This window comes from Salvelinus sp. IW2-2015, linkage group LG20 (assembly GCF_002910315.2).
Source record: "Salvelinus sp. IW2-2015 linkage group LG20, ASM291031v2, whole genome shotgun sequence".
Taxonomy (NCBI): Eukaryota; Metazoa; Chordata; class Actinopteri; order Salmoniformes; family Salmonidae; genus Salvelinus; species Salvelinus sp. IW2-2015.
In genome coordinates this window covers 2,486,142-2,512,416 of record NC_036860.1, presented here as the reverse complement: position 1 = coordinate 2,512,416, position 26,275 = coordinate 2,486,142, and the positions used below count along the sequence as shown (strand labels likewise).

Genomic DNA, 26,275 nt, shown 5'->3' with positions numbered 1-26,275 from the left:
CCTCGTATACTCCCTTCAGCTGTGTAGCGTTAGGGCAAAAAACAAAATGTTCACCCCTTGGAGTCTCGGGGACAGAGTGGGAAACCCTGGTCTATACTATTGGATAGAGAGCAATCACTGCAGCTAATCACTGCAGCTGTTCACGCCATGTTAGTGGCCAAATGGACACCTTCAAATCAAAACCCAACCTTCATTTATCCGTTGTGACGCAGAGATGTTTATTATTATTACCAAAATTATTTTATTTACACGTTGTAGTCAATTTTGACATTCGAATAACTGTTTCTGACTCAACTCGATGCAACATAGGCCGTTTTCAAAGTGATTCGTTGCTTTTCAAAAGGCAGTCCTTTTTAAATGTTTTTTTAAGTGGCAATATTACAGTGTCCCTCTTGCGATGATATAGCAACAACATAGCTTCCTCAAAATAGTTAATCTAAACTAAATCAAGAAATCTGTAATTCGTTTAGATGTTTTTGCCGACGAGGTCTCAGACGCGAAATTTTACATCTAACTAAGATGTTTGGTGCAGTATTTCTCAAATGGAAAAATTTGCACGAAAACAAGTCTTCTCATTGAATTAATGACAACAAACACTTCATTAAAGAATCCTGTACATATTTCCCACTGAGGGAGTTATATTACCCTGGCCCAGGTTGAACCGGGCAATGGCCTGACACGTCATTAGGCGGAAACGGGGAGGGAGGAGGCACTTTTTAAATCAAACAGTAATCTGCGCCGGCTCGGTCATATTGTCAACAAGGCAGCATGGTGCATCTTCCAGAAACATCTCTTTTACATAAAATACATTTAGAATTTTCAAACTACTTTTCATTTTGATGGCAGATTAAGCGTTTTTTWAAATGTAAAATCACAGAATCCTACTCATCACTCCATGTGCTTAATTATGTCACTTTTGTTTTGAGACGATTTTGCTGTCAGCCAGAGCGGGCACCTGGCTCACGGCCACGAGGCAAACCGGTTCCTACTCGGAGTAGTTTAAACCGGGAAAGTAGGAGTAGTTTAAACCGGGTGAAAAGTAATTGCGTTCGTACTACTACTCGTAGTACTGTTGACCAATCACTGAGGAAGCAGGTAGATTTCAGCTACCGAACTTCGATTTGCCTCAACAACAAACAAAAAAGTGTGTGCACGAACAGCCGACAGTACTACGAACAGATGGTAATCCCCAGCAGGAAGACAAATAGCCAGGGAAAATCCCGGCCACAGCAGTGAGATCACCTGTGGTACAGGCTGGAGGCCACAAGGCCCAATTAGTCAGTAGCTAGGTTTCTATCCAARTGGCGACAGATTTTCATGTTTATGTTCTAAAATCCGCATAAAGAAAATATGCGCATTTTCCCACCAGTAACCAGGTTTCCTTACAATTTTTTATGTGAGTAAAGTGTAATGACAGGCCTGATGGAAACAGAAAATGTTACGTTAAACTGTCCAAATGTCGACAAAAAAATACGCTAGACAATGTGGGATCTTTTTCTGGATAAGAGCGATACTATTTTATTTTAAACAGCAGTCAAGCATCTATCATCATCTCACCAGAATTAGATCCTCAATATTTATTGGAAAGGAGCATCAAGATCACCGTGCACTTTCATCACCCTTTGAAGTTCATCATACATTATTTCATTAATAAACTGCATGCATTTTAGCCTGATAAACTGTTTCTGGAGTCGTAGTGGGAGGACCATACACCGTATCATCGGGTTTCCCAGTTTACTTTGATGGTTTTTATATCAATATTTGTGCATAAAGGCGTTTCAATCGCCATTTTCACAACAAGATCCATCATGTCATACTAACAAATTATCAGTAGCATTTTTACAATTATACCGAAAACTCTTGTTTCCATCAGAGCTGTCTTTTCTTCATTTTTTTTTTAAACATAAAAGTGTGGATGGAAACGTGTTCTATAGCATCAAAACGATGATCTATCATGGGTAGATTGTGACCGACCGATTTATCTACAAATAACATTAAATAGTTATTTATGATGCAAGGTGATTTGTAAATGAGTCAGTCACGCCTTGCTTTTAAAATCGTCTGCAATGACGAACGCGCCCAGTGATGGCCACTGCCTTTCGAAGCATTATGGAGATAATTGTCTGACTTGCGCKTGCCTACATGTTTGTTAGGGCGGAGGCAAGCCATCTATCTCATCATTATATACAGTATCCCTGCAAGTTTCTGTAGTTGCCCTTCAACAACTTCATTCTGCAACCATCGCCTGCATTGTGGGAGGCTCTACTGTCAACCAATATGTTAGGGTGTTTGTTTCACCCACGTGAACATATGCATGACTGAAATAGGAACCAACGCGATTCATACAGTGGATATCAGTGGAGGCTGGTGAAGGGATGACAGTTCATAGTAATGGCTGGAATGGAATGAAACACTCCATCCACACATGACATTTCATCTACTCCATTCCAGCTACTACTATGGCCATCCTCCACTCACCAGCCTCCACTAGTGGATATATACAAATAAATGTGATATGAGGCATTCTGATTGTAGCCAAAAATGTACACACACTCTTGACAAGTAGTTGAATGATAACTTGATGGGAATTAATTGACAAATGCACCAAGGGCATTCAGAACTGGTGAAATGAAGCAACGTTTTCCTAATGCCATGATCTGTGTTCACCATGGGGAATAATGGGAATTGACATTTTAATGACCAACTCATCTGATTAAAACCACCATGAAAAAATTATTTGCAACAACCAAATATTTATTGATTCAAATTGATATTTCCATTACGGTTTCAAAATCAAACAAAAGAGTAATATTACTTGTTTTTTGCATTTGGAAGGAGTCAGATATTTAAAAAWTTTACGTTACAGCGAAAGTGAGTAAAACAGAAAACCTGAGGGAAATAGCTTTACCACATCCACTCCTGATAGAAAACAAATAGCCATAGTTTTAAATGGCTCAGTAGAGAACACAGAAGATGACAATTCCATATAATAATGTCCTCAGAGCTGGTGTCTAATGTGTGAGTCCTGTTTGACTATTCCAGATTCAGGTAAAAAACAACAACGGATGGGGTGGGTGGGAAGAGGAGTCAATGGGAATTCTAAATGAGAAGGCTCTGACAGGCTGTTTTGATTCCCCATCATTAACCAGTAGTGCTCCCATCAGTGTCCATGAGTTGGCTTGAGTAACCACTAAGAGCTAACAGCCCCAAATAGGTGGGCTCCATTTAAGAACATACAGTATAAGAGTTGCTGTTGACCCCCCCTCCACAAACCCTTGTCTAGTGTAAAAGTTGCTGCATGCCTCTAGTCTCCTCTTTACCCATCTGCCCATCAACATTACCCATTTGATCCATACACAGTGGAATAATCTCAAATAAGCTTTTTAGCTCTCCCAACACCTGACGACATCCATTTGCTACTCTCCCGCCACTCGTTCTTCTTCCCGCTCCCCTCTTTTTAAAATCGCCCCTCTTTTTTCTTCACCTCCTCTCCTCTAGGGCGAAGGGCTCCCGAACTTGGCACTCAGCTTGGTGATGAGGGCCATGACCTTGGGGTTACCCTGGTACTTGGCGATGTTAGCTGGGTTCTGAGCCACATCCTGGAAAGCTGCCATCACCTCAGGGTCCTGGAGAAAAACCACAGGAGAGATGGGATTAGATATGGATACTGACATGGAATCCAAGGGCTAACTTTAAGACTGCAAACACTTCAATTTAAGGAGCGTCGTACCTTCATGGCGTTGAGCACCTCTGGGTCGTTAAAGAGCTCTCCCAGACCAGGCATGCCGAAAGGAGAGCCTCCAGCCCCCCCTGGGAAACCGCCAGCCCCCCCTGGGAAACCGCCAGCCCCCCCTGGGAAACCGCCAGCACCCCCTGGGAAACCGCCAGCACCCCCTGGGAAACCGCCAGCACCTACAGCATGAGACAAGGAACCCAGGATTAATGCGATTACAGGGCTCCAAATGGACCCTTGGGTGATGGTCAGATAATGTAGAGCAGTGGTCACCAGCCCAGGTACTGGAGAATTACAGGGCCATGGATTACAGGCCTTTGTTCAAGCCCTGCACAGACAAACCTGATTGAGCTAATCAACTTATCGTCAAGACATTTCATGAACCCATATTCCCTCTCTTACCTGGGAAACCTGGGAAGCCACCTCCTCCTGCTGCTTGTCTAGCCTCCTCCTCCTGTGCAGAGTTAAAAAAAAATGTTTTAACGTTGAGACACTATTTTGAAATTCTTATTCTCCTCTCTGTTCTTGCACCAAACACTCACCCTCTGAGCTTTCTCATGCTCTTCCCTCGCTTTCTTTACCCTCTCCTTCCTGTCCTTGATCTCTCGCTCCTCCCTCTTGCGCTCATACTTGCGCCGGTGCTCAATGATTTTATTAGCCTGAGGAGAGAAAGAGCATGAGTTGAAAGTCAGACCAGAAGACACTGATTGACCAGACAACCTTGAAACTGCTCTGGTTTCAAAAAGACAGTTAGTGGCTGGGTACCTTGGGCTGGACCTCTTTCAGCATAGCGCTGGCATCCTCGTCGTAGTCCAGTTTGCAGGCAGTGGCCAGGTCCTTTGCTGCCTCCTCCCAGTGCCCCAGCAACCTGACACACAAAGAGGAAAGAGACTCAATCAAAGTATTGTATTAGGGGTGTGCCAAAATGGCCATACTCGTAATCGTATCTGTATATTGACAGTTGATAGTCGGATCAGATGATACCCGTGACCGGAAAAAACAGAAGTGTTTTAATATTTTATTTAACCTTTATTTAACTATGGACTTATTAAATGTTAGCAAAATACCTCCCTGCACATTCACTGCAAAATAAAGCTACAGATTAGGAGCAGCGTGCAGAGGTGTGTGTCTGTGTCCTCAACTTGCAGTGGGCTGCCACGTTTGCTAACACTCAGTCAGAATGCCCATCAGCGTTTCATATTTTTCCCCCCTACCCATGCCTCGCATGTTAGATATTATGCACATATCTTGATAGCAAACGTCCTCACCATGTGATTTATCATAGTAGCAGGCAGCAGCAATCTAAATGATCAGACCGAAAAATATGCAAGGAAAACTGATCTTGTGAAATTATGACGTGAGTGGACAGAGAAATACAACTTCACTCTATCCAATCAGAGCAGCATGATCAACGTACAGCCAGGCTTTTTCTTTAGACAGCCAGCCAGTTGAGTTATTTAGACCATGTAGAACCTTGCACATGACTGACTAACTTGAGAAAGATGTGTGCTGACACTCAAATGTATTTTTTCCAATCACGGATAATAAAAATACCCTGATCATAATCGTATCCAGAAAATTGCCAATATCCCTTACGATACTCATTTTGTCCGACTACTCGGCACCACCCTATATTGTATTACTTATAAATCATATACAACTGCATTGTGTCTGAAGAGATTGAATATGCAGCCTATCTAGCAGCATACTTGTGAGCTTTCCCCCTCCACTTGTAGGGCTGTGCAGAATCTGGGTTGATGTCAATGGCTCTGTCGCAGTCCCGCTTAGCTGCATTGGGTTTCTGCATCCGGATGTAGACGCTGGCAAAGAACATACGTCAGTCTGTATGAATACTACGTGATCATGTACTAGAGCACATCATGTGGTATGGCATTGTTAAGTCTAGCKGTGGGACTCACCTAGCCCTCTTGGCATACATGATAGCTACCCGTGGATTGAGTTTGATGGCTTCAGTGAAGAGGTCCAGGGCTTTCTGCAASTCACCTGTATTTGARAGCACCAAAAAGTGATAKTTATAACCACTGGTCATTAAAATGTCTTCCRSATRTACTACAAGGTCAGMGCAATGTRAATGCAAGAACCTTAGAACAACCAACCCACCTTCTCCTAACGCTTCGATAGCTTCCATCTTCTTCTCGTTGGCCTGGTCCATCATTTCCTCTGTCACCTAAAGGAATAAGAACATACTATGTATCTGCAAGACATGAGATGCCATGTGGTCTTCTGCTTTGGCTGGGAAATTTCAAGCAGTCTTTTTCAGGGCTTGTATGCTCACTAGATGCATTTCTCATTAGTTCTCATCTGCAGAAACTCCCCAAATGAAAAGCACTTCATGCACTCTCCCATCCTTAAGTTATATTAATAACGGATTTGTCTTCAGTAGAGTAAATATTCTCACCTCCAGATTTTCAAAGTCTCCCATCTCCTGAGGTTCATCTGTGTCTGGCTCAATCACCCCATCTTGGTCGATCTCTGAAGAAGCAAGGGGATCCATAAAGCACTTCAGAATTTTAGCAGATATGAGAGACACTGAAAGCTTGCGCGTCTAATTCCACCTGCCCCACCTGTTTTGAGCCCCACATTTTTTTGTGGGCTTGCCTGTTTTAAAATGTTATTTTGGCATTAATACGAGTGACATATCAGTTTGCAAACAATGTAAAATAAATATATATATATCATTGAGTTAATAAATCCGCATACAAATATGGTCTTTCAGCCTAGCTCAGTGCTTTCTGTGGCGGTGGGGCAAGCCAGCAGAAAATAGAAGCGTTGCGCCGTGATTGGCTCAGTGTTCTGTCACTCACTTGGACACTACGTCACAACCAAGTAGTAAGGGTAGACATCAAATTCAAGCCCTTTGGCTCCTGCCATAGAATTACATTAGTAGTGCCCTTCCAAGAAGGCTCAAGGTCATTGGCCACAGATAAAATGACGTCAAATCACGTTATGTACAGTAGCTTTGATTGGACTGATCATGTCAACATCTTACTTTCAAAATCTTAGCTAGCAGTCATCAATTCGACAATCTACTGGCAAATAATTTTTAATCGTTGTAATATGAAAATAAATGGAGAAATTATAGTTAAATGTATTTTTTAAAAGTTAACCTTTAATAGATAAAACGTATCGGTGCTCATCAGCCATAAACATTACACAAGTTGGAAATCGCAAATTCAACAATGAGTGGTTTGGAAGGAATTTGTGACAGTGGCTAACTGCAAGCATTGCAACTGGGAAGTCGGGAATAAACGAGTTTTGAACGGTCATCCAAATCGGAATTGTAAATCCGGCCTCGGTCTATCTTTGATGACAAAATTTGCCTGCGAAGGACCGCCACACCACCTTCCTTTTCAAGTGAGCAAATCACAACAAGGTGAGTCCAAAAATGTATTATATGCTGCTGCATAAATTATGTAATATGCTAGGGAGATTTGTATACTGTAGCTAAGAAAGTAATATTAAGTATATGTTGTGTAGTAAGCTGTTAGTAGCCCGTGTGCCTCACCCTAATAATTTGGTCTATTTTCACATCTTAATTTCACCTAAAGTTACTGTTCTGACTCGGTGGTGCACATGTAGCCTATAACCTGTTTATGAGAAATGTCATCACCGAATATTGTAAGAGCTTTCATTGTGTGCTTATATGCCCCTTTTATTTATCCTACGGTTCTGATTTGGTGTACAGGGAAAACACTAAGAACGGCCCATGTTCTGAATTCTGTCGCTGTACATTTCAAAAGTGCAGAACAAATAGTTATATTGACTACATCCGTCCTGGTTCGCTCATTAATGTCTTAATCGAAATGACCAATTACCTCTTATCCGCTTGTCGTCCCCTTATGCTATAGTTTGTACATCTCAATTGTCAGTAGAAACCACATTTGCTTAAGCAAGTCAGTCATATCAGCAGTTTTTTTTAAAGGCAGTAAATGAGGCTYAATGAACTGTTTCGCTGCCAGATAAGGCTCCGCTGATAGCCAGGTGTAGCAGTGGTAAGGGGTTGGACCTGCTGTAGGGACAGCTTTATGTAGGCCCTAACAGTTTGTGGGCACCGTTTGTCACCATTAAGGTGCAATTAATGTATCGTTTAGTGGTGCAATTAAAAACATTTGCCCCACCAAGATCTACATGCTATAATCATCCACTGGTTGTATAAGCACTGCTCAAGAGCTTGGCAATCAGTTTATAAGGCAGCGTTACTAACTGTGTGGTCATGCAACGCATTGTTTGTTGATCTGCGGTCTTCACTGTATCACTGAATGCATTAGATGGAATGGAACTGTAAATGTCTGGGTGATGATTTATTGGTATGGTGTGCGAGTCTAAAAAACAATTTCCTTTTCAGAGGACAATAACCCTTTGGCCTGTGTACCCATTTTCTTTACGAACTCAATGGGTGACTGTGGGAAAATGTGTGGGCCAGGTGTGAGAAAGCTGCCATGGACATACCTAGTTCACTCTCCTCACTCTCAGAGGGGGCATTGGGCTCAGGAGCAGAGGCAGGGGGAGGAGCGCCAGCACATGGACACCCACCCTGAAATGAATTTGTTTTATTGGCTGAACTGTACTGGTAGGCTGTCAAATATAGCAACTGGATGGATATATGAAACAAGTCATACTTATACCTTGCATGAAGAGTCATTTTGGGGGGCTTGTGGAATTGTAGCTCCCATTCTGAAAAACAGAGTATCTTCTTTAAATGTTTCCAATATAAGCCTTTCAATTTTGCCAACTACTGCCAGTACATGTTGGTGTATTACTTAGTACAGTTGGAATTTATATTTTTTATTCAATTAATAAAGTACGTTGTACTGACTTATCAGACAGAGAGAAATATGCCTGATACTTAGCAGCAGCGAGTGGGTGTAACTGCGGCATTCCCGTTCAGGGTAGTTGGAGAATTGGCAACAACAAAAATCACACAAATGCATTAACAATGACTTCATTCATTTAACTCTAATACTCTTGATATCCGAGGAATAAACCGGGTTTTGAACATGGGTTGATCCGAATCCTAACAGATAGTGGCCCGCTAATTTTGACGATAAAGAGCAAGTGCACGCTTGACGCTATGCGATAAACAGAAGGATTATCAACTGACCCTTGCAACCAGGCCCGGAGGAAGCCGAGATCGGGAAGGTGCAATATGGAGGGATTTTCGTCGCACAACTTCACGAAGGCCTTCAACTCATGCACTTTCCGCGGGTCCATTCTCACTTCACAGGTCCAGCACACGCTACACAACAAGAAAGTGCGAGGAAGTAAAAATGAAACTGCTAGCTAGGTAGCTAGTTAAATATGAACATTGATAGCATACACTTGTGCTGCACAGCCTCATTTACTATTATTAGTAAACTAGCTAACTCCTTTATCTCAGAAAACATAGTTTGTCCCAGGGCACGTGCAGAAATGTAGCATGGATTGTGAGGATAGAATATTCTGGAATTCTGTCGAGTTAGTCATGCCGTGGGGATTATTTGAATGCATGATAAAATAAAGAGAAAACAAACCAGAAAGGCTAATTATTTCCAATAAAACACAGTATATGAGGGTTATATTAGCTACCTGTATGACCAGACAGCTCTTCAACGACGGGTAGCTTCGAGTAGAGGGGTGCAACCAAGCRTCCACAACAATCGTATGTTGTTCCGTAGATTTTTTAATTTTTTAACGCAGGCATTAATTAGATAGAAACATATGACAAACAAAACAAGCGATGAGGTCCTGCGTGAATGGATCAAGTCGCAAACAAAAGAGGTCATATAATTGCTATCCAATCAAAAAACCTAATATWATATTTCCACCAATGGTAACGATTGTCTTACAGGGGAGGCTGAAACTTGTCACCTCACAAGCACGGCAGACGGACAGACGCATTTATCGACATGATATAGTCACAAATTCCTACATGTTGGCTGTCGTATGAAGAGGTAGTCGTTTTATATAGTTTGTTTGATTTTTAGTCTGCTAAAGTATTTATATTAGATGTAATTGTGTAAACCTCAATAGAATTTAGCGCCACCACTTGTGGCATCATGATGATGGGAGTTAACTGTCGCTGATAGTCTGACCGACTTGCAACAATGTTGCCCTCATCTAACATTTTGACCAGATCCGCTACCCAATTGGTGTCACACTCAAAGTTTTGGAGTCAAGGTGAGTGGTGAAATATTTGGTTATTTGTATTTAATTTATTACAATGGTAGAAGGTCATTTTTATATCTTGCCACTGTCCAGACAAATTAGCTTATCTTACTACTGTAGTCAGGGTCATGATCGCAATTGTTTACTCCTGGCGTCCTTTTCTCAAATCCTATTGGAGGAGAAGGTCCGAGGGGAGGGACCTCTTGCTTTCTCATCCAATGGGGTTTAGAGGACGCGTGGAGTATGCAATTGAGATCTTCCCCATGATTTATGCAAGCTAATTTCACATTGTATAACACAAATGCTTGCCTCAGCAAGATGGAAGGCATAATGCATGTTATTCCCCAATAATATGTCATACCTTTATTATAGGATCAACTTATAATGTCATGTATAAGTCTTAAATAATGTAGATTTGTATGGCCAGCTGATTGTGGAAGATTCTTTAAGACCTAGGTGAAAAAGAACTGAATTTATTAGCAAACTTTCCCCTCACTGGTAACCTCTCTGCAGGTCATCTGTGGTGCCCATGCCGGAATGTCTCCGTTAAACCAGGAGGGTGGAAACCGCAGAAGGTTCCACCAAGATACCTCGGCCAGCTAAGCCCCTTCACTCATCCACACTTCATAAAAAATGGTTTATGTACTCATGGGCATACAGCTATGTCCCATTTCTGCCAATCAGTTACTCTACAGCATTTACCTGAAATCAAAGCTCATTGTTATCTTATTCACAACCACAAACTATGGCTATGAATACTGTTGCACTGAGTACAGTGCAGTCGCTTCAGGGAGTTTTGAATGGTGGGTTTATAACTTCTTCCCCTTCCTGCTCTCTGTCACAGGTGAGGTGACCCCTGGCTTAACCCAAACAGAGTTTGATCTCCGTCGGCAAAGACTGGCCTCTCTAATCGAGGTTCAGGCAGATCGGCTGGGACCCACTGCTTCGTCCAACAAACACCTCGTCATTGTCCTCTCCCACCCAATCCGCTACATGACCAATGACATCCCCTACCCCTTCCACCAGAACCAGGACTTCCTCTACCTCACAGGCATCCTTGAGCCAGACAGCGCCCTGGTTCTGTGTGGTACCGGCCGCCCGGACCAAGCCATCCTCTTTGTACCCCGCAGGGACCCGGCCAGGGAGCTGTGGGATGGGCCCAGGTCAGGGAAGGACGGTGCGGCAGCGTTGACGGGGATGGAGAGGGTCCACTGCACAGAAGAGTTGGGACTTGTACTCAAAAGCCTTAAAGGTAGGGGGTAACTAGGGGAAAGTCATTTGAACATACATATTTTAGAGTAAATGTTACTCTTGGGATGAAAGATTAGGGATTAAAAGCCTGAGGAACGTAGCTCCAAATTGTGGATCAAATTTTCATTCTGAACAAATGCAACTGTTTGAACCATTTCAAAGTGATGTAAAGAAATTAGACAAACTATATCACTAACAATTTTACTCTGATTGTTCCCGCTCTCTCAGGTAGCACTGTGTGGTATGATGGCTCCAAGCCCTGCCACCCTGGGCTCCACCAGACCCATGTTTGGCCCCTGTTGGAAGGGGGGCCCATGGTGCGCTCTCTCAGACCCCTTACACACTCCCTCAGGGCCCTCAAGAGCCCAGCCGAGGTGGCTCTTATGAAGGAGGCTGGTCGCATCACAGCACAGGTGAGTCACCTCACACACGCCATGAGTGAAGCACTCTCAACTGTTCACGTAAACCCTCTGCATCCCCTCTTTCAGGCATTCAAGAAGACTATGGGTATGTCTCATGGGGACATTGATGAAGCTCTACTGTATGCTAAAGTGAGTTTCAGGTCTTTAGACACTTTATAATTATGGTGTGTTGTCATATGGTTTAACACCTATGGTAGCAACAATTATGATGAAATGTTAATGTGAATCTCTTTCTCAATCCTAGTTTGATTTTGAGTGCCGTGCCCATGGAGCCAATTTKTTGGCCTATCCTCCTGTGGTTGCTGGTGGAAACCGAGCCAATACACTTCATTACATAAACAACAACCAGATTGTCAAGGTGAAGGGACATATGTAATGTTGCTGCTGAATGTGGGCACACAATTCTGAGGTCAGAAGTTTTAGAATTATTAACACCCCAGGTTTGCCACGATGGTACATACTACATCTATACCAGTAACTCTGTCTGTGTCCAGACAAACAAGACTTTGCRKAATTCCTTGTCTTTTCTTTCTCTCAGAATGGGGAGATGGTGCTACTTGATGGAGGGTGTGAATACTTTTGTTATGTCAGTGATATTACTCGCACCTGGCCGGTGAACGGAAAGTAAGTTGCATCAACAGAGATACCATTTTGGATATTCGCTCCTTCTCTCCATCCTTTTAATGAAGTCTCCTTTTCTACCCCTCTCTTGCATGGTGAGCCCAGGTTCAGCCCTGCCCAGGCAGAGTTGTATGAGGGGGTGTTGGAGGTGCAGAAGGCCTGTCTGTCTCTGTGCTCCCCAGGAGTCAGTCTGGACCACATCTACAGCACCATGTTGGCTCTGCTGGGACGCCAACTCAAACAGCTGGGCATCGTGAAGGGCTCCACCAGTGATGCTGATGCACTTAAGGTACGCTCAGTGTCGCTGTGTCCTTCTGCTCAAAGTAGTTCCATGGTTGGAGAAAATAACTCCATGTCCACGTTACCTGATAATGGTATCAAATGCATGCATAGAGAACTGAAGTGTGTTTAGCATCAACGTAAATTATAATATATCACTTATTAACTCAAATGTTTTAATAGTAATATTTAATTGAAAGTAATAGGTTATATTTTGTGGCTTAAGGGGACTTAACCACGTAGACTCAATGGCTAGGAAAGGGTATTAGAGGTTAATGCTGTTTATCAAAAACCCTATTGGATAACAAACACTTTAATACTAATAACGTTCAGTAATAAACCATTTAGGTCCTTTATAATCCTTAAATTTATGTGCTGAAACTTCAGACCATTGACCTTTTTAATTCATATGGGTAAGAAATGTCAGGATCTGAGTTTGATTGCACATTTCCTGACAGTAAATTGGCTCCCGAGTGGCGCAGCGGTCTAAGGCACTGCATCTCAGTGCAAGAGGTGTCACTACAGACACTGGTTTGATTTCTGGCTGTATCACAACTGGKCGTGATTGGGAGTCCCATAGGGTGGCGCACAATTTTCCCAGCGTCATCTGGGTTAGGGTTTGGCCGGGGTAGGCCGTCATTTTAAATAAGAATTTGTTCTTAACTGACTTGCTTAGTTAAATAAAGGTTAAATAAACATTTTTAAAAGCAGCAAAAATAATGGCAAGTCTAGATCGGATTTTACATTTTGATTCAGACAGTACTAGAATCAGTCTTTAACACCACTGATTTCAAAAGGTGCGTACATTCCAGAGACATGGTTAATTACCGACAGAACAATCTAGACATGTAACGCAAGCGTGCAGTTTTTCCGTGTCGAGTGTGAAAAACAAGTAGAGTTCTCTAGTGCAATACTTGGGAAAGCGTATCGTTTCTCCCAGGATGCAACATTGTAAAAACACTCAAATCTCTCCGCGTTTATGAGGCATCGGGCCCTAAATTCATCATCCTCAGTGTAAGAGTCTAGGGTAGACAATAGCAACATGTTCATTTGTAGCCTAACGATCAACGTGAGAAATAGCCATATGTTTTCTAAGACTCCGTTTTAAAATATTAGGCCTATGAGGTTGCACAATAATCAGACCTGGGTGGTAGTCGGGAGAAGACCGAAAGGTGGGGGACAAGGATTGCAGCACGCCACAGGAGTAGCCTAGGTATCACACCTGCTTGGGTGACGCTTGTGTTGGGAGGCTGGGTAGGAGAGAAGGCATTCAGCAAGACTGGTGTGTGGTGGAGGAGCTTTCAGCAATGGCACTGAAGTGATTGATATCTGTTTGCTTTCTCGATTTATAGTTCTTAATAAATGTTTAGTGACCAGTGTAATTTCTCACCAAAAGATGGACATGCCATTGCCATGCTAGGCATTCTAGCAGTACCAGATGGTCTCAAAATGGCCTAGAATAGGGGTTCTCAAACTTTTTTGGCCTGCGACCCCATTTTGATAAAAAAATAAATACATAGTAACCCCGCCTTGTAAAAAAAAAAAAAAATTATGTAATCAACGGCCAATGTAAACTTTTTTAAATTGGGCTATGACAGTCTATTACAAATCAGTCTGACAGTATTTTTGACAGTATTTCAATCGGTATGGTTTGAAATGACTGAAATGTATCAAAGGTATTGGGAAATTCAGAAGATTATCAGGCAATAATGTTGTATGATCTTCTGTGTAGAAAAGAACATCACCCCAAGTCTGATTTAGTGCCTAATCTTGTCCACTCGGTTGTAGGAAGAAAACATAAAACCGCTCTGTTCATTACAACTGCATTTAGCAGCTACCGGTGGTTACTGATGTAACCCCGGTTCTATTAACTAAATGCGAATTCTCTCACGATCCCACTACAAATCAGGTGACCACACATGGGGCCGTGATCTAGTTTGGGAAAACCTGGCCTAGAACATGTCAATGTTAAAAGAATAAGAACACAACACAGTATGTTTAAGGAAATATATTGAACATTTGATTCCAGAACAATCACACTGTTGTAGTAGTGTGATGTACTAATGTTGGAGTAATGATTAATAAATGTTGAGCAAACTGTTTGTAAATGGTTTATTACTGACCGTTATTATAAAGTGTTAGGCCTACCCATGATGGCAGTTAGCCTAGCGATCAGAGCGTTAGTCCAGTAACTGAAAGGTCGCTGGTTCAAATACCTGAGACGACAAGGTGAAAAATCTGACTGTGCCCTTGAGCAAGGCACTTAACCCTAATTTACTCCTGGGGGGCTGTACTACTATGGCTGACCCTGTAAAACAACACATTTCACTGCACCTATCCGTTGTATGTGACAAATATGTCAAAATAAAGAACTGAAAGAAGGGACCCTATCAAACAGTCACATTGAGTTCAGCGCTTGAGCGTGCAGTGTACTTTGTTGCTTCAGTGACCTGTATTGCTGCTTCCAGGCGGCAAGGCGCTACTGCCCCCACCATGTTGGTCACTACCTGGGCATGGATGTGCACGATACCCCTGAGCTTTCCCGCTCTCAGCCCCTCCAGCCTGGAATGGCAATCACAATAGAGCCAGGTACTGTATCCATGAGCCAGGGTACAATCTCTCACTTGCACAGTTCAGTTCTTCATATTAGTCATATTCAACTGATTGACAAACTTTGAAAAACTGTGCACTTTTTAGGCTGGATTAACACTCCACTAGGGGTATTCTGCCTTAGAGGCAACACTTTATTACTGCACCACTCACCGCACGCACGGTGGGCTCCACATAGTTTACAAGGTAGAATTTGTAACTTTACACAAGCATCATTTATGTTTTGCTAAGGAGAATGTTTTGTGTAGTGTAAACCCAGCCTTCCCAGTGAAACAYCCAGAGATTCCTATACAAACACTGAAGCACTACTGTTCCAGTGTTTAATGCATGTGTGTGCATGAATGCATCAAGTGACTACACTCCAGTCCATCTCTCTCTTTCAGGGCTGTACATATGTGAGGACGATGACCAGGTTCCAGAGCGATTCCGTGGACTTGSGGTGAGAATAGAGGACGACGTTGTGATTCAAGACGAGATAAACCCCTTGATCCTGTCCTCTGACACACCCAAAACCATTGCTGATGTTGAAAGAGCATGTGCACAGAGTTAGGGCGGAGAGAGACTAGACATGGGGAGGGTATATACCTTGCTCCCAACTGGAGTGTGACCGTATACACTCCTCAAATGCTAAYTGTGAGCAAGAGTGAGTGTTCATCCCTCTCAAGAGTGACGGGTCACATTTCAGTGGGTTCGTCTTCGGTATATTGGCGATTGCACAATTTAATGTGCATCCCGCCACCTACTGTGCGGGATGAAAACAGGGTTTCCCCAAAAAACGGAACTATCAACAAAAACGAACAAACTACCAAAAATAAAATATATCAAACAACTTCACTGTTAAAAAATAAACGAATTTGATCCCTACACAGGCTCAGGGGGAGCCTGAGAGGGCGGGCTATCTTCCGGCGCCAATACCCCTTCCAAGTGCTTCAGATGTATACTAAACAAAAATATAAACGCAACATGTAAAGTGTTGGTCCCATGTTTCTGAAATAAAAGATTCCTGAGATGTTCCATAGACACAAAAAGCTTATTGCTCTCAAATTTTGTGCACAAATGTGTTTTACGTCTCTGTTAGTGAGCATTTCTCCTTTGCAAAGATAATCAATCCACCTGACAGGTGTGGCATATCAAGAAGCTGATTAAACAGCATGATCATTAAACTGGTGCACTTTGTGCTGGGAACAATAAAAGGCTACTCTAAAATGTGCAGTTTTGTCACACAACACAATGCCACAGATGTCTCAAGTTTTGAGGGAGCGTGCAATTGGCATGCTGACTGCAGGAATGTCCAAACAGAYCTGTTTCCAGAGAATTTACTGTTAATTTCTCTACCATAAGCCGCCTCCGACATCGTTTTAGAGAATTTGGCAGTACATCCGACCGGCCTCACAACCACAGACCACGTTTAACAATGCCAGACCAAGACCTCCACATCTGGCTTCTTCTCGCCGGGGGATTGTCTGAGAAGGGGGAGGTTGTATTTCTGTCTGTAATTAAAGCCCTTTTGTGGGGGAAAACTCATTCTGATTGGCTGGGCCTGGCTCTCCAGTGGGTGGGCCTGGCTCCCAATTGGCTGTGCCCCTGCCGGGTCATGTGAAATCCATAGATTAGGGCCTAATGAATTTATTTCAATTGACTGATTTCCTTCTATGAACTYTAACTCAGTGAAATCTTTGCATTTGTTGCATGTTGCGTTTATATTTTTGGTTCAGTATAAAATCCTTAAGTCCCAAAAACGTTTCTGCTGCAGCCACAATAATGTCCAGTTTCTTAGACTTCTTTGAGAGTTGAGCCGCAGTTTATAACTGGCAATGAACAACACAAAATCCCCCTTTTTAACACGGTATCTTTTGACTGGCAGGAAACATTTACTACAGGCTGTGGTACATCCACTACCATGTATTCACTAGCATCACTTATTTTCCCAATTAATTATATGGGTTTCTGGAGGACTGCGTGATTATTCCTCATGGATCTGAATGTGGTAATGTTTTCATTGTCTTTTCTATTATAAAAAGAAAATGTCTGTTCTCACAAACTAATACATTTCACAGGTTCCTTGCAGGATAGGAGAGCATTAGATAATGGCTCTATTGTGCAAGAATTGTCTCATTTTTTTAGATATGAGTTTATTGATGAAGACAAAATGTATATTTGTGTGTGTGTTAGTTTTTATACGTAGTCATGTCTAATTGAAAATGCTGTTATAACAGAATATTCAGTTAATTATTTGTAACAGTTGGTCAAAATCTACCTAAATGAGACACCTGATATAAGCCTATATGAGCATCGTTTGCCGCAATGATAATCTTATTTGTATCGATAGAAGCGAAGCGCCCTCTTAAATATATTCTGATTTGTTGGTGGAACACGACTGCCCCCTACAGATGATAACACTGGTATTGCCGCTCCGAAAAAATTCGAAAGGATTTCCGGCAAAACCCGGAGTACCAACCCCCTTCACGCCTAATGTTGCTGTACCTCAACCCTCCCCCGTATCAGAGGAGTAGAAACAACAAGCCGCCATTTTGTTTGTGCGGACAGARCGAYAGAGGCAGGAGATACCGAGAAAGAAAGCGACTTCAGCGCCGATAATAGCGACTCCYAGACCCGCCGGTGAAAGAGTGGCGATGTCGTGTCGGTGCGAAAAGAGGGAWGAAAGTAAAAARAAAAGATAAGGCAGYAGAAGAATGAGGGAGTGAAAAAAGGAAAATCTCTGAAAATCCAAGGAAGGGGTGTTTTTACGGAGTGGAGAGGAGAGGCGGAAGAAGGCAATATATTTAACGAAGAAAAAWACCTGCGAGCGAAAGAAAAAATACAACATGAAAAAAAAATCATAATTTGCCCATCGCCACAGATGAAAAAATGCCCGCATAGACAAATATACCGATAATTGTATATTGGGTATTTGAGGCGGGAGTAAAAGGAAGGTTTAAAGGAAAATATAAATTAGGATAATCGTGAAGGGGGGCATTTACCACCACAAAGACTCAAAGGATTTTGTGGACCACATATGTTTGGGGGTGTTGCTATCATTATTTTATGGACGAAGCTTGACACTTTTCTAAAATAGCCATAATATTGTAGCGACCCCTCGCTTTATCAGATTTTCGCTCATCGCTGTATTCTCTTGTTCTGGATTTTTTTCTTCACTTGCATTGCAACCTAAATCAGCATACGCAGTGACCGATGATTTCTTGCAATATTTATCAACCAATTTCATCTTTCTAATCAATGGTGATCTTATTGCAGTAGGTTATATGATTACCTTTGAAGAGCTTTCTTGGGTAAGCTTTAAATCTCAACACTTGGGGAAGTAAACCAAACGTCCTCTGCAAAATAAAACTAGGACTAATTGAATCAATTTGATAGGACATTAATTGGCACATTCTGGGCTATAACTCAAACGATTTTTGCAACATCAAATCTCAGAATTTAGCCTAAATGATTTGTCATAACACAAACTAATTGCTCAAAATTGTATTGCTTCAATTTAACCTCATTGCATGTAATTGGCATAATCGCGCAAAGGGTGCACCATCCAAATGTGCATTCAGTGTCCGTTATTTTTTCCAATTCAGTGCCTTGCATTGACAAACTAACAAACTAATGTCACGATGTAGACTACAAGTAGATGGTAAGGGAAATTTATTAAATGCATGGAATTAATTTATCGAATAGGAGCCCATAGGTGTAGTACAATCTATTGGAGAACGGAACTTGGATCAGTCAGCMTCACTGTATTTTTTTCAGATTTGAATTGCACCCCTATACAATGATATTTATCTAAAAGACAATGCGAATTGTTTTCAATGTTGAATGAGGTTTTTAACCCATGCTTTAAATGCATCTTAAACCACTATCACTCATTGGGACTGGGTATCCCGGTTTCATAGCCCCAAATATAGATAAGCCTATCAAGTTCTTGTTTCTTGACSATCCCAATTTACGTATGGGGATGATTTTGATATTCTGTCACTGTCGGACACATTCATCCGTGTTTTTTTTATTAGACTAAGGACCTAACGCCATAATTGTATTATTTGACAACTCATTACTTTGTGGTAATGTTGGGATCAAATTGCATTGACTGCAATGGCAATTCAGACAAAGTGGAAGATTTATCCGTTTTCGGGTCCCTCATAACTGTTGCATGAGACGAGGCCCCCAAAGGTACCTACCACTGGGGTACGGTTTGCTTGCGTTCTTTATCGCGTTTCCCATTTTGCTTCCCTGGACACGACCCCTGAGTGGAGTGCTCTAGAATTAAACACTCGATTTCGCCGGCGACTATGGCGGAAAAGACTGATGCTGCCATGGAGGACAGGTCTTGGGACCATTTTTCCAACGCCAAAGAGGCTAAATGAGATTGTCGAAGGCCTACTTGCTTGTCTTTTTCATCGACTCCACCTTCCCTCCTTCTAAACTCGGAGAAATCTATAAAGGAACAACATCTCCGACAGGGGAGGGGGATTGATAGCGACGGCTAAGCATAGATCGAGAGTGGGAACCCTGAAAGGAAGAGTGTATCGCAATTGCCTCCTTTCCCCCTACCGTCCCTAAACGGTGGGGGAAGAATCACAAACATTTACAGAAGGGAAGTTTGAAAGAACTCAGACGCAAACAAGGGAATAAGCCAATCCTTCGTGGATATATAGCTATTTTTTAATTCGTGAAAAAATATGGCCGATAATGTTCTGGAGTCCGGCCCGCCTTCAGCCAAGAGGCCTAAACTATCATCCCCTGCTCTCTCAGTCTCCGCCAGTGATGGAAACGGTAAACATTTGAAATGCTATAACAGTCCTGCRTAGCTGTTCAGGGATGTTATATTACCTAGCAAGTTAACCAGCTTGTTTTACTAAGTTCACATGAATGAGCCACATCCATCATCAGCCAAGTTGTAATGCCAACGTTAGCTACCAATTAGGTGGTAGTAGTAAAGGTTTGCTTGTTACCCAACTGGTCAAAGTAAAGTAGACTGGCTAATTGCCCTCCCAGTGCTATCTATGGTCTGAAGTTATCTGCCCGCTTGAAACAATGGGATAGTCCACGTATAGCAACTTGTGAACTCACAGTATTGGAATGTTTTAGGTAGTTACAGTAGCTAGTTGGCCAATTTAGCTAGCTAACGTTACTTCTCCTATTTAACTAGCTGCAGCTTGCTACCATTTATGGATAGCCAGCTAGTTAGCTAACGTTAGATATTTAACTTGAGCGTTGCAAGCAATAAAGATGCATGCTTTTGATGTTTGTGTAGCTAACTAGCTGAACGTTAGCTCTTATCAATCTTAGGCAAGGTGGCATAGCTAGCTTATCAGAGAGGTGACACCATGTACATTTTCAGTATTGGATTGGTGTAGGGGTTCATTTATTTGAACCTGTTCAGACAACTTCGCTGTAACATGGTGTCTGAAGTGTTGTTATACTTACGGCAGTTAGTTAGCGTTGTGACCGAGCCATCACCACTTCTGTGTGTTGTGTACTGCTGCATTGTTGTCTAGTGGCTACACTTGCTAGCGAGAGTCAAGTTGCTCGTGAGCAGACGAAAGTTGTAGTGCCTTTTGTCGCTACATATGTAGCAGCGTAATGTTATCTTATGCGTTTGTATGCATGTGTCTAGTTTTTTCATACCCTTTGTTTTTAAAGTCTGAATTGTTTGGACTGTAGTYTAAGGTGYTGTTGGACGTTATTCCTACCWTTGAGTCCTGTCGTTGTTTTTTGCCCCTAATTTGCATGACTGCTATAGAATGTTAACGCCTTTGAATACGTTGATAACATGGTAAAAGTTAAATGTCAAGKTTAAATTATTATAGGCCAGATTGAAAAACACATCAGATTTTCTAATTATGCAGACCCCACTCCCTGACGCATCCAAATCATATTTATTCAATGGGTAGTATTCAAAGGAGTTAACATCTGCCTTGGCTGGTAGTTGGCACCCACGATTCCCCATTTTGTTTGTTTCTCCATGTGATGTTTGTCATCAGGATGCTTTTATCCACATATTAAACAATTCAGGATTGCCCAAATAGGTCCCTGCATAAGTTTTAGCTTTCGTTTCAATGCAATTTCTCACATGACACGAAGTCTAGATGTAACTTTTTTGGGACACTATGGCCACAATTCGGCAAAAGATCAGAAATTGTACTGTACTAGCTCAACCAAGTCGCCATTACACATGAAGCATATGCCTTGTACAAGCATGTTCTCTCTTAACATACAGCTCTGATTTTAAGTGTCATCCAAGTTCTGTTGTACCTACTGAGTCATTACTGGAATTCTAGGAAAGGCTCTGCACAGGTCTAACAAACCACTCTGTGGTGAAAAGTTGATTCTGTTTGGAAGGGAAGAGCAAATGCAACATGCAACCCCCCKAKRTTRCAAAAAAAAAWAAAAAWAAGACTTTTGACCCTGTGATGGAACAATTGGTTGGGCTGTGAAAATGGTGATGTCAGTCCAGTAAACCTCTGCTGTCTGTTGCCTCCCATTGTGAWMGGAGTCTGAGGCATTGGTGCTGGACTGAATCTTGTGGACCAGGTGTAGCTCACAGTAGCATTTGCACAACCAAGCATTTGCAAAATCACTGCTTTAGAGGTAGTTTCTGTCATCATCCACCAGACACAAGTGTACACAACTAACCATGRGTTTCATTGGTCATGGTGGTGGGGGGGATTAGACTAGATCTTKATTTTAGTAAGAGTCGGGGGATATAGGAGGTAAATTGAGAAGGCTCTCTTTCTTGTTTATGAGACTGACGGGGTTCAACGTCTGTATGTAGCTCTATCTTAAACTACAGGTACGGATTTTGTATCCATGCCGTGCACAAGAACAATTTGAGTGTTGCCTGTGCTATAGTCACTGCAACTTGGAGGGTAGTGTAGAAATATTAACACACCCACCTGTTTCTCTAAAAGAGACTCGAGCTTGACTGAGGATGCATGCTTGCATATTTGAGCGGATCAGCTCTTGTGTGTTTRATGTTAGATTTTTTCCCCCTCTAAGATGGCTGCAGTCTGCTGCTGCTCTAAGCTAGAGATGGCAAGAGGTGAGACTGAGATGCTTCTGGTGCCGTAGGCATTTCAAGTCTCTGCCAAGTACATCCTCAACCTGGTGTCATAAATGGACCACTTGCCCCCCCGTTTCCGAAGTTCTATATCCAGAGGTGTTTGTTTGCCATATGATAGGCATAAAGGACACAAAGGTTTGCCTTTGTTTGGTATCCACCCTGCACTGTAAGTGAATGCACGTGTCTCAGACGGGAAATTCAAGTAGATCTTGCAACTTAGCAGGTATGTCTGTGCTCTTGCTATTTCCCTTTCTCTATGAAGAGGCAGAGAAATGTCCTCTATACACATGCATCCACCTGCTACTCAGTCAGTGTTTACTTCTGTGGCTTCGCACTCTGTTTGCCACCCCATCAAACCACAAACTGGCCCGGGAGAGGAAACCCTTTGGTGGGAGGCTGCAGCCAGCCGCTGCACTGACTTAGGGTCCAGAAAGGGGAGGGATTAATTTAGTTGGTTGCAGCCAGCCGCTGCACTGACTTAAGGCGTCCGCATACTTCCCATCTGAAAAAGTTTGTGCATATATGATYWCATTTTGTGACGTTTTTGTGTTCGACGAGGGTTTGTTCGGCTGTTTGTGCACACCACAGRTTTTCATGAGGCAAGCCGAAGTCCCGTAACCGAAGTCTARGCCCTTTTGTCAGTGATTGGTCAACCGTACGGATTCTTCAATAAAGTGTTTGTCATTAAACGAGAGACGACTTGTTTTCATGCACGTTTTTTCACTTGCGAAATACTGCAACAAACATCTTAGTTAGGTGTAAAATTGCATGACTAAGACCACCTCAGCAAAAACATCAAAGTGAATTAAAGATTTCTTGAGTTAAATTAATTCAGGCCATTTTGAGGAAGTGTATACTGGCTAAGGTCTTTTAAGCAAAGGTCTTTTAGGGGAGTATGCYAGGCACAGACGTTCACCTCGCCTAGCCAAGTTTTGCTAGGAGTAAATGGAACATAGTATGCAGATGCCGTTAGGGTCCAGAAAGTGGAGTGATTCATTTAGTTGGTTCTTTTTAGATGGAGTTATTTCTCMTTCCAGAATGAGTTATTGCTGCACATACATTTGAAGGAGGTTAGAGCTTTATTAGTGAGCTTGCCATGTCAAGGGGCACAAGTGCATTTATTTGCTACTGCTCTCAATGTACACCTCAGGATATCCCACTTACACTGCCCTTTCTTTCCTCCTCTTACCCCCTTCCAGATTTCGGTTCACTCTTTGACCTGGAGCACGACCTACCCGATGAGCTCATCAACTCGTCGGAGCTGGGGCTGGTCAACGGCGGGGACCTCAGCCAGCTGCACACCAGCCTGGGAGGAGGCCAGGACGCTGCTGCCAAACATAAACAGCTCTCGGAGCTTCTCCGGGCTGGAGCGCTGCCACCCTCGGGTCAACAGGGAGCCACCAACAGCCCCGGTGGCTCCATGGGACTCCTGGGCAGCATGAATGCCTCCCCTGGGCCCCAGAGTATGGGTCCCCAGGGGCAGCACCCCTCACCCCAGCAGGCTGGCATGATGCAGCAGGCGGGCATGGTGGGTGGACTGAACAGGGCCATGATGGGGGCCCAGAAGCGGCAACGGGACAGCAACAAGGGTCCACGCCCCAGGGCATGAGGAGGCCAGTAATGGCTCGCCCGAATGGGGTTACCAGGTCAAACCCGGGAATGGGAGTAACAGTAACCTGCTGCAGAAAACACCTGCAGCGAATCAGGGGGCAGCAAATGGGGGCAGGGTCAGGCTGGATGAGGCCAAGCAACCTGGAGCACTGAACAAGGTAAGACCTTTCTAAGTGTTTTGTAGATCGACTTGTGTTCGATAAATGTCCCTACGTAGCAGGATCCTCTTTTACACATTGACGTTAACTCGTCTTTTGCTCTGCTGGCTGCGTCTTGGGTTTAAGCACATCTGGCTTGCTAGCTGTCTGACACCAGACAACAGTGATTATTACATGTTTAATATTCATAGATGGTTCAAGATTGCTCTGAATGAACATTATTGACCAAGAATCGAGAAGAGTATTTAGTGTGTGAACTGTGAAAGTGCCGCTTTCGGAACTGATCAAGTAGTAACTGACGGCAGCCAGAGAGATCATCAACCTTACCCTGTTTATTGTGTATCCAGCTATCATGTTGCCATAGGCTAATTTAAATACCGCACTTCACGATTGCTATAAAATTAATTGGATTCAGATGTCGGGTGCTTTTCAAGTTTAAATGCTTGAATATAATACGAAATATTGACAATCCCAATCAGTGTCAGAGCTGTTTCACGAGGCTGGGTGCAGTGGATGCGTCAATGTTCAGGCTGAATGTGCCTTGCTTAATACACCTCCCAGAGCTGTAGGACGCCTGAGGCTAAAAGCACAAACCATCAGTGCATGTTCTCTTTTAGTGTTTGGGCAGCTGAGAGCGTAGATGTTCATTGTCAGTTGGGCAGTGTCTACATGCGTTTCCATAAGGTGTCTAAAACAGTGGGGAGTAAGAAGGGTGCACACTTAKAGCTGTAAAGTTCCATCCCAAACGATCCTGATGSGACCRAGCTGAGCAGTGACCAGCTTATTTATCTGTTGGCCGTATCTGTCTTTTGTTGGAAGTAGTTTATTACATTCCTTTAGGCTGATGATATTTTGTAAGGATAAGGGTTAACAGATGATGAAAGCTGCTGGAGTAAGATCTGATTTGGTCTTTCTCCCCCTTAGCAAGCAGCTGTTCTCTCATTGTCACCCCTAGATCACTATTGTCTTCAACAGAGCTTGGTGTTTGTGTGAAAATGCTAGGAAAATTCAAGCTATTTGTTGAATTATGTTTTTGTAAGTATGTCAGCGTTAATGCTTTCTTAACAACCTCCGTGAATAAGACCAGACTGATTACTGCTCAAAGCAGTGTAATGCCTAATGGTCCAGAGATTGAACTCTATTATCTGTCAACAACTTATCTCAGGTTGCTAGTGATTTTAAAGTTAATGAAGCTTAATTAGTGTCGTTTAATCTGCTCTAAAAAATCTGGCAATTATTTATTTTTGTTCAATAAAGAAAAGCAGGACCATGAGTGTAAACTACATCTCACTCACCTAACATTCCCTTAATTTCTCCCCATCTCTTCCTCTGCCCCCGTCTCTCTCAGATGAATATGATGGCTAATGTGGGCCCCTATGGTGGTCCGTACGGTCAGTTAGCAGGCCAGGTTCTGGGTGGTGCTGGGCTGGGCCCACAGCACCAGAACAAGGCTGGTCTGGCCAACAGCCTGGCCCAGTTCAACCTGGACAAGAAGACACTGCCTATACAGGGCATGGCTGGGATGGTGAGGGCATGCTCCTTCAGTCTTCTATCTTTTTCTGTTCCTCTTATTTTTGTGAAAAATATAGGGCCGGGACAATACCAGTATTGCGATACGTGTTGTGGCAAGGAAACAAAACATGAAGTGGATTTAACTTCTTTAGGATAACAGCCCTAGTGTTGGAAACAAATGTCATTATGTTGTCATCCAGACTCACATTTATTTGTTTCCCAAGCTATAGCAGACTATTTTACATACAGCAGGTTTTTAAAGTACTAAAGAGTTTGGTCTGCTTCGTGTATTCATTTTTACCATGGAAAAAACATTGCGATACTGGTATTGTCAGTCCTACTAAAATACTAGATTAAAGACCCTCTGGACTTAAGTGGTAATTCACTCACAATCCACTGCTCTTAGTTCGGCCCATCCCACCTTGTCAACTTTGATCTCCCTTTTTAAAGGCCCTCCCTTGTCTTTAATCCTCCATACAGCCCCTCTATTKCAGCCATCTTCCTTTACATCCCCCTATCCCCTCTGGTTAACTCACTCTCTTTTCGCTCTGTGTCATCAGGCCTCACAGCAGGCCTCGGCAGTAGGGCCAGTGTCGGTGGGTGGAGCGGCGGTTGGAGCCGGGGCCCAGGCTGGCCTTGGTACTGTGGCAACAGGTCCGGGGGCAGCGCCTCCCACTGCCGACCCGGAGAAGCGCAAGCTGATTCAGCAGCAGCTGGTGCTCCTGCTCCACGCCCACAAGTGCCAGCGGCGGGAGCAGGCCAACGGGGAGGTGCGCCAGTGCAGCCTGCCCCACTGCCGCACCATGAAGAACGTCCTCAACCACATGACCCACTGCCAGGCTGG

At 43.1% G+C, this 26,275-nt stretch overlaps 2 protein-coding genes and 1 pseudogene across 8 annotated transcripts; 2 read left to right on the top strand and 1 right to left on the bottom strand.

Annotated features, from left to right (window-relative positions):
* Positions 1-3,485: 3,485 nt before the first annotated feature.
* LOC112067747 (hsc70-interacting protein) lies at positions 3,486-9,430 on the bottom strand. Its single transcript, XM_024010875.3, has 13 exons — positions 9,320-9,430; positions 8,856-8,990; positions 8,380-8,428; positions 8,204-8,288; positions 6,153-6,226; positions 5,855-5,921; positions 5,653-5,737; positions 5,443-5,553; positions 4,499-4,601; positions 4,276-4,392; positions 4,136-4,187; positions 3,731-3,912; positions 3,486-3,626 (listed from the first exon to the last, which is right to left on the bottom strand). Exons 2-13 carry the CDS (start codon positions 8,963-8,965, stop codon positions 3,495-3,497), a joined length of 1,167 nt encoding a protein of 388 aa, XP_023866643.1. The 5' UTR covers positions 8,966-8,990; positions 9,320-9,430; the 3' UTR covers positions 3,486-3,494.
* A 146-nt stretch (positions 9,431-9,576) lies between these two features.
* Positions 9,577-16,057, top strand: LOC111980196 (xaa-Pro aminopeptidase 3). Of its 7 annotated transcripts, none has more exons than XM_024010872.3 (11): positions 9,578-9,684; positions 9,867-9,910; positions 10,412-10,534; positions 10,743-11,150; positions 11,378-11,562; positions 11,638-11,700; positions 11,816-11,929; positions 12,110-12,195; positions 12,298-12,481; positions 14,940-15,060; positions 15,465-16,057. In XM_024010872.3, the coding sequence occupies exons 1-11, from the start codon at positions 9,677-9,679 to the stop codon at positions 15,629-15,631; spliced, it is 1,503 nt and encodes a 500-aa protein (XP_023866640.1). In that variant the 5' UTR covers positions 9,578-9,676; the 3' UTR covers positions 15,632-16,057. The 7 variants fall into 7 exon arrangements, with proteins under 7 accessions (XP_024003467.1, XP_023866638.1, XP_023866640.1 ...); XM_024010871.3 differs by having other exon boundaries at positions 9,585-9,684; positions 9,771-9,910; XM_024010873.3 differs by having other exon boundaries at positions 9,591-9,684; positions 10,412-10,496.
* Positions 16,058-17,417: 1,360 nt separating this feature from the next.
* LOC111981198 (histone acetyltransferase p300-like) overlaps positions 17,418-26,275 on the top strand; it is a 32,521-nt pseudogene continuing 23,663 nt past the window's right edge.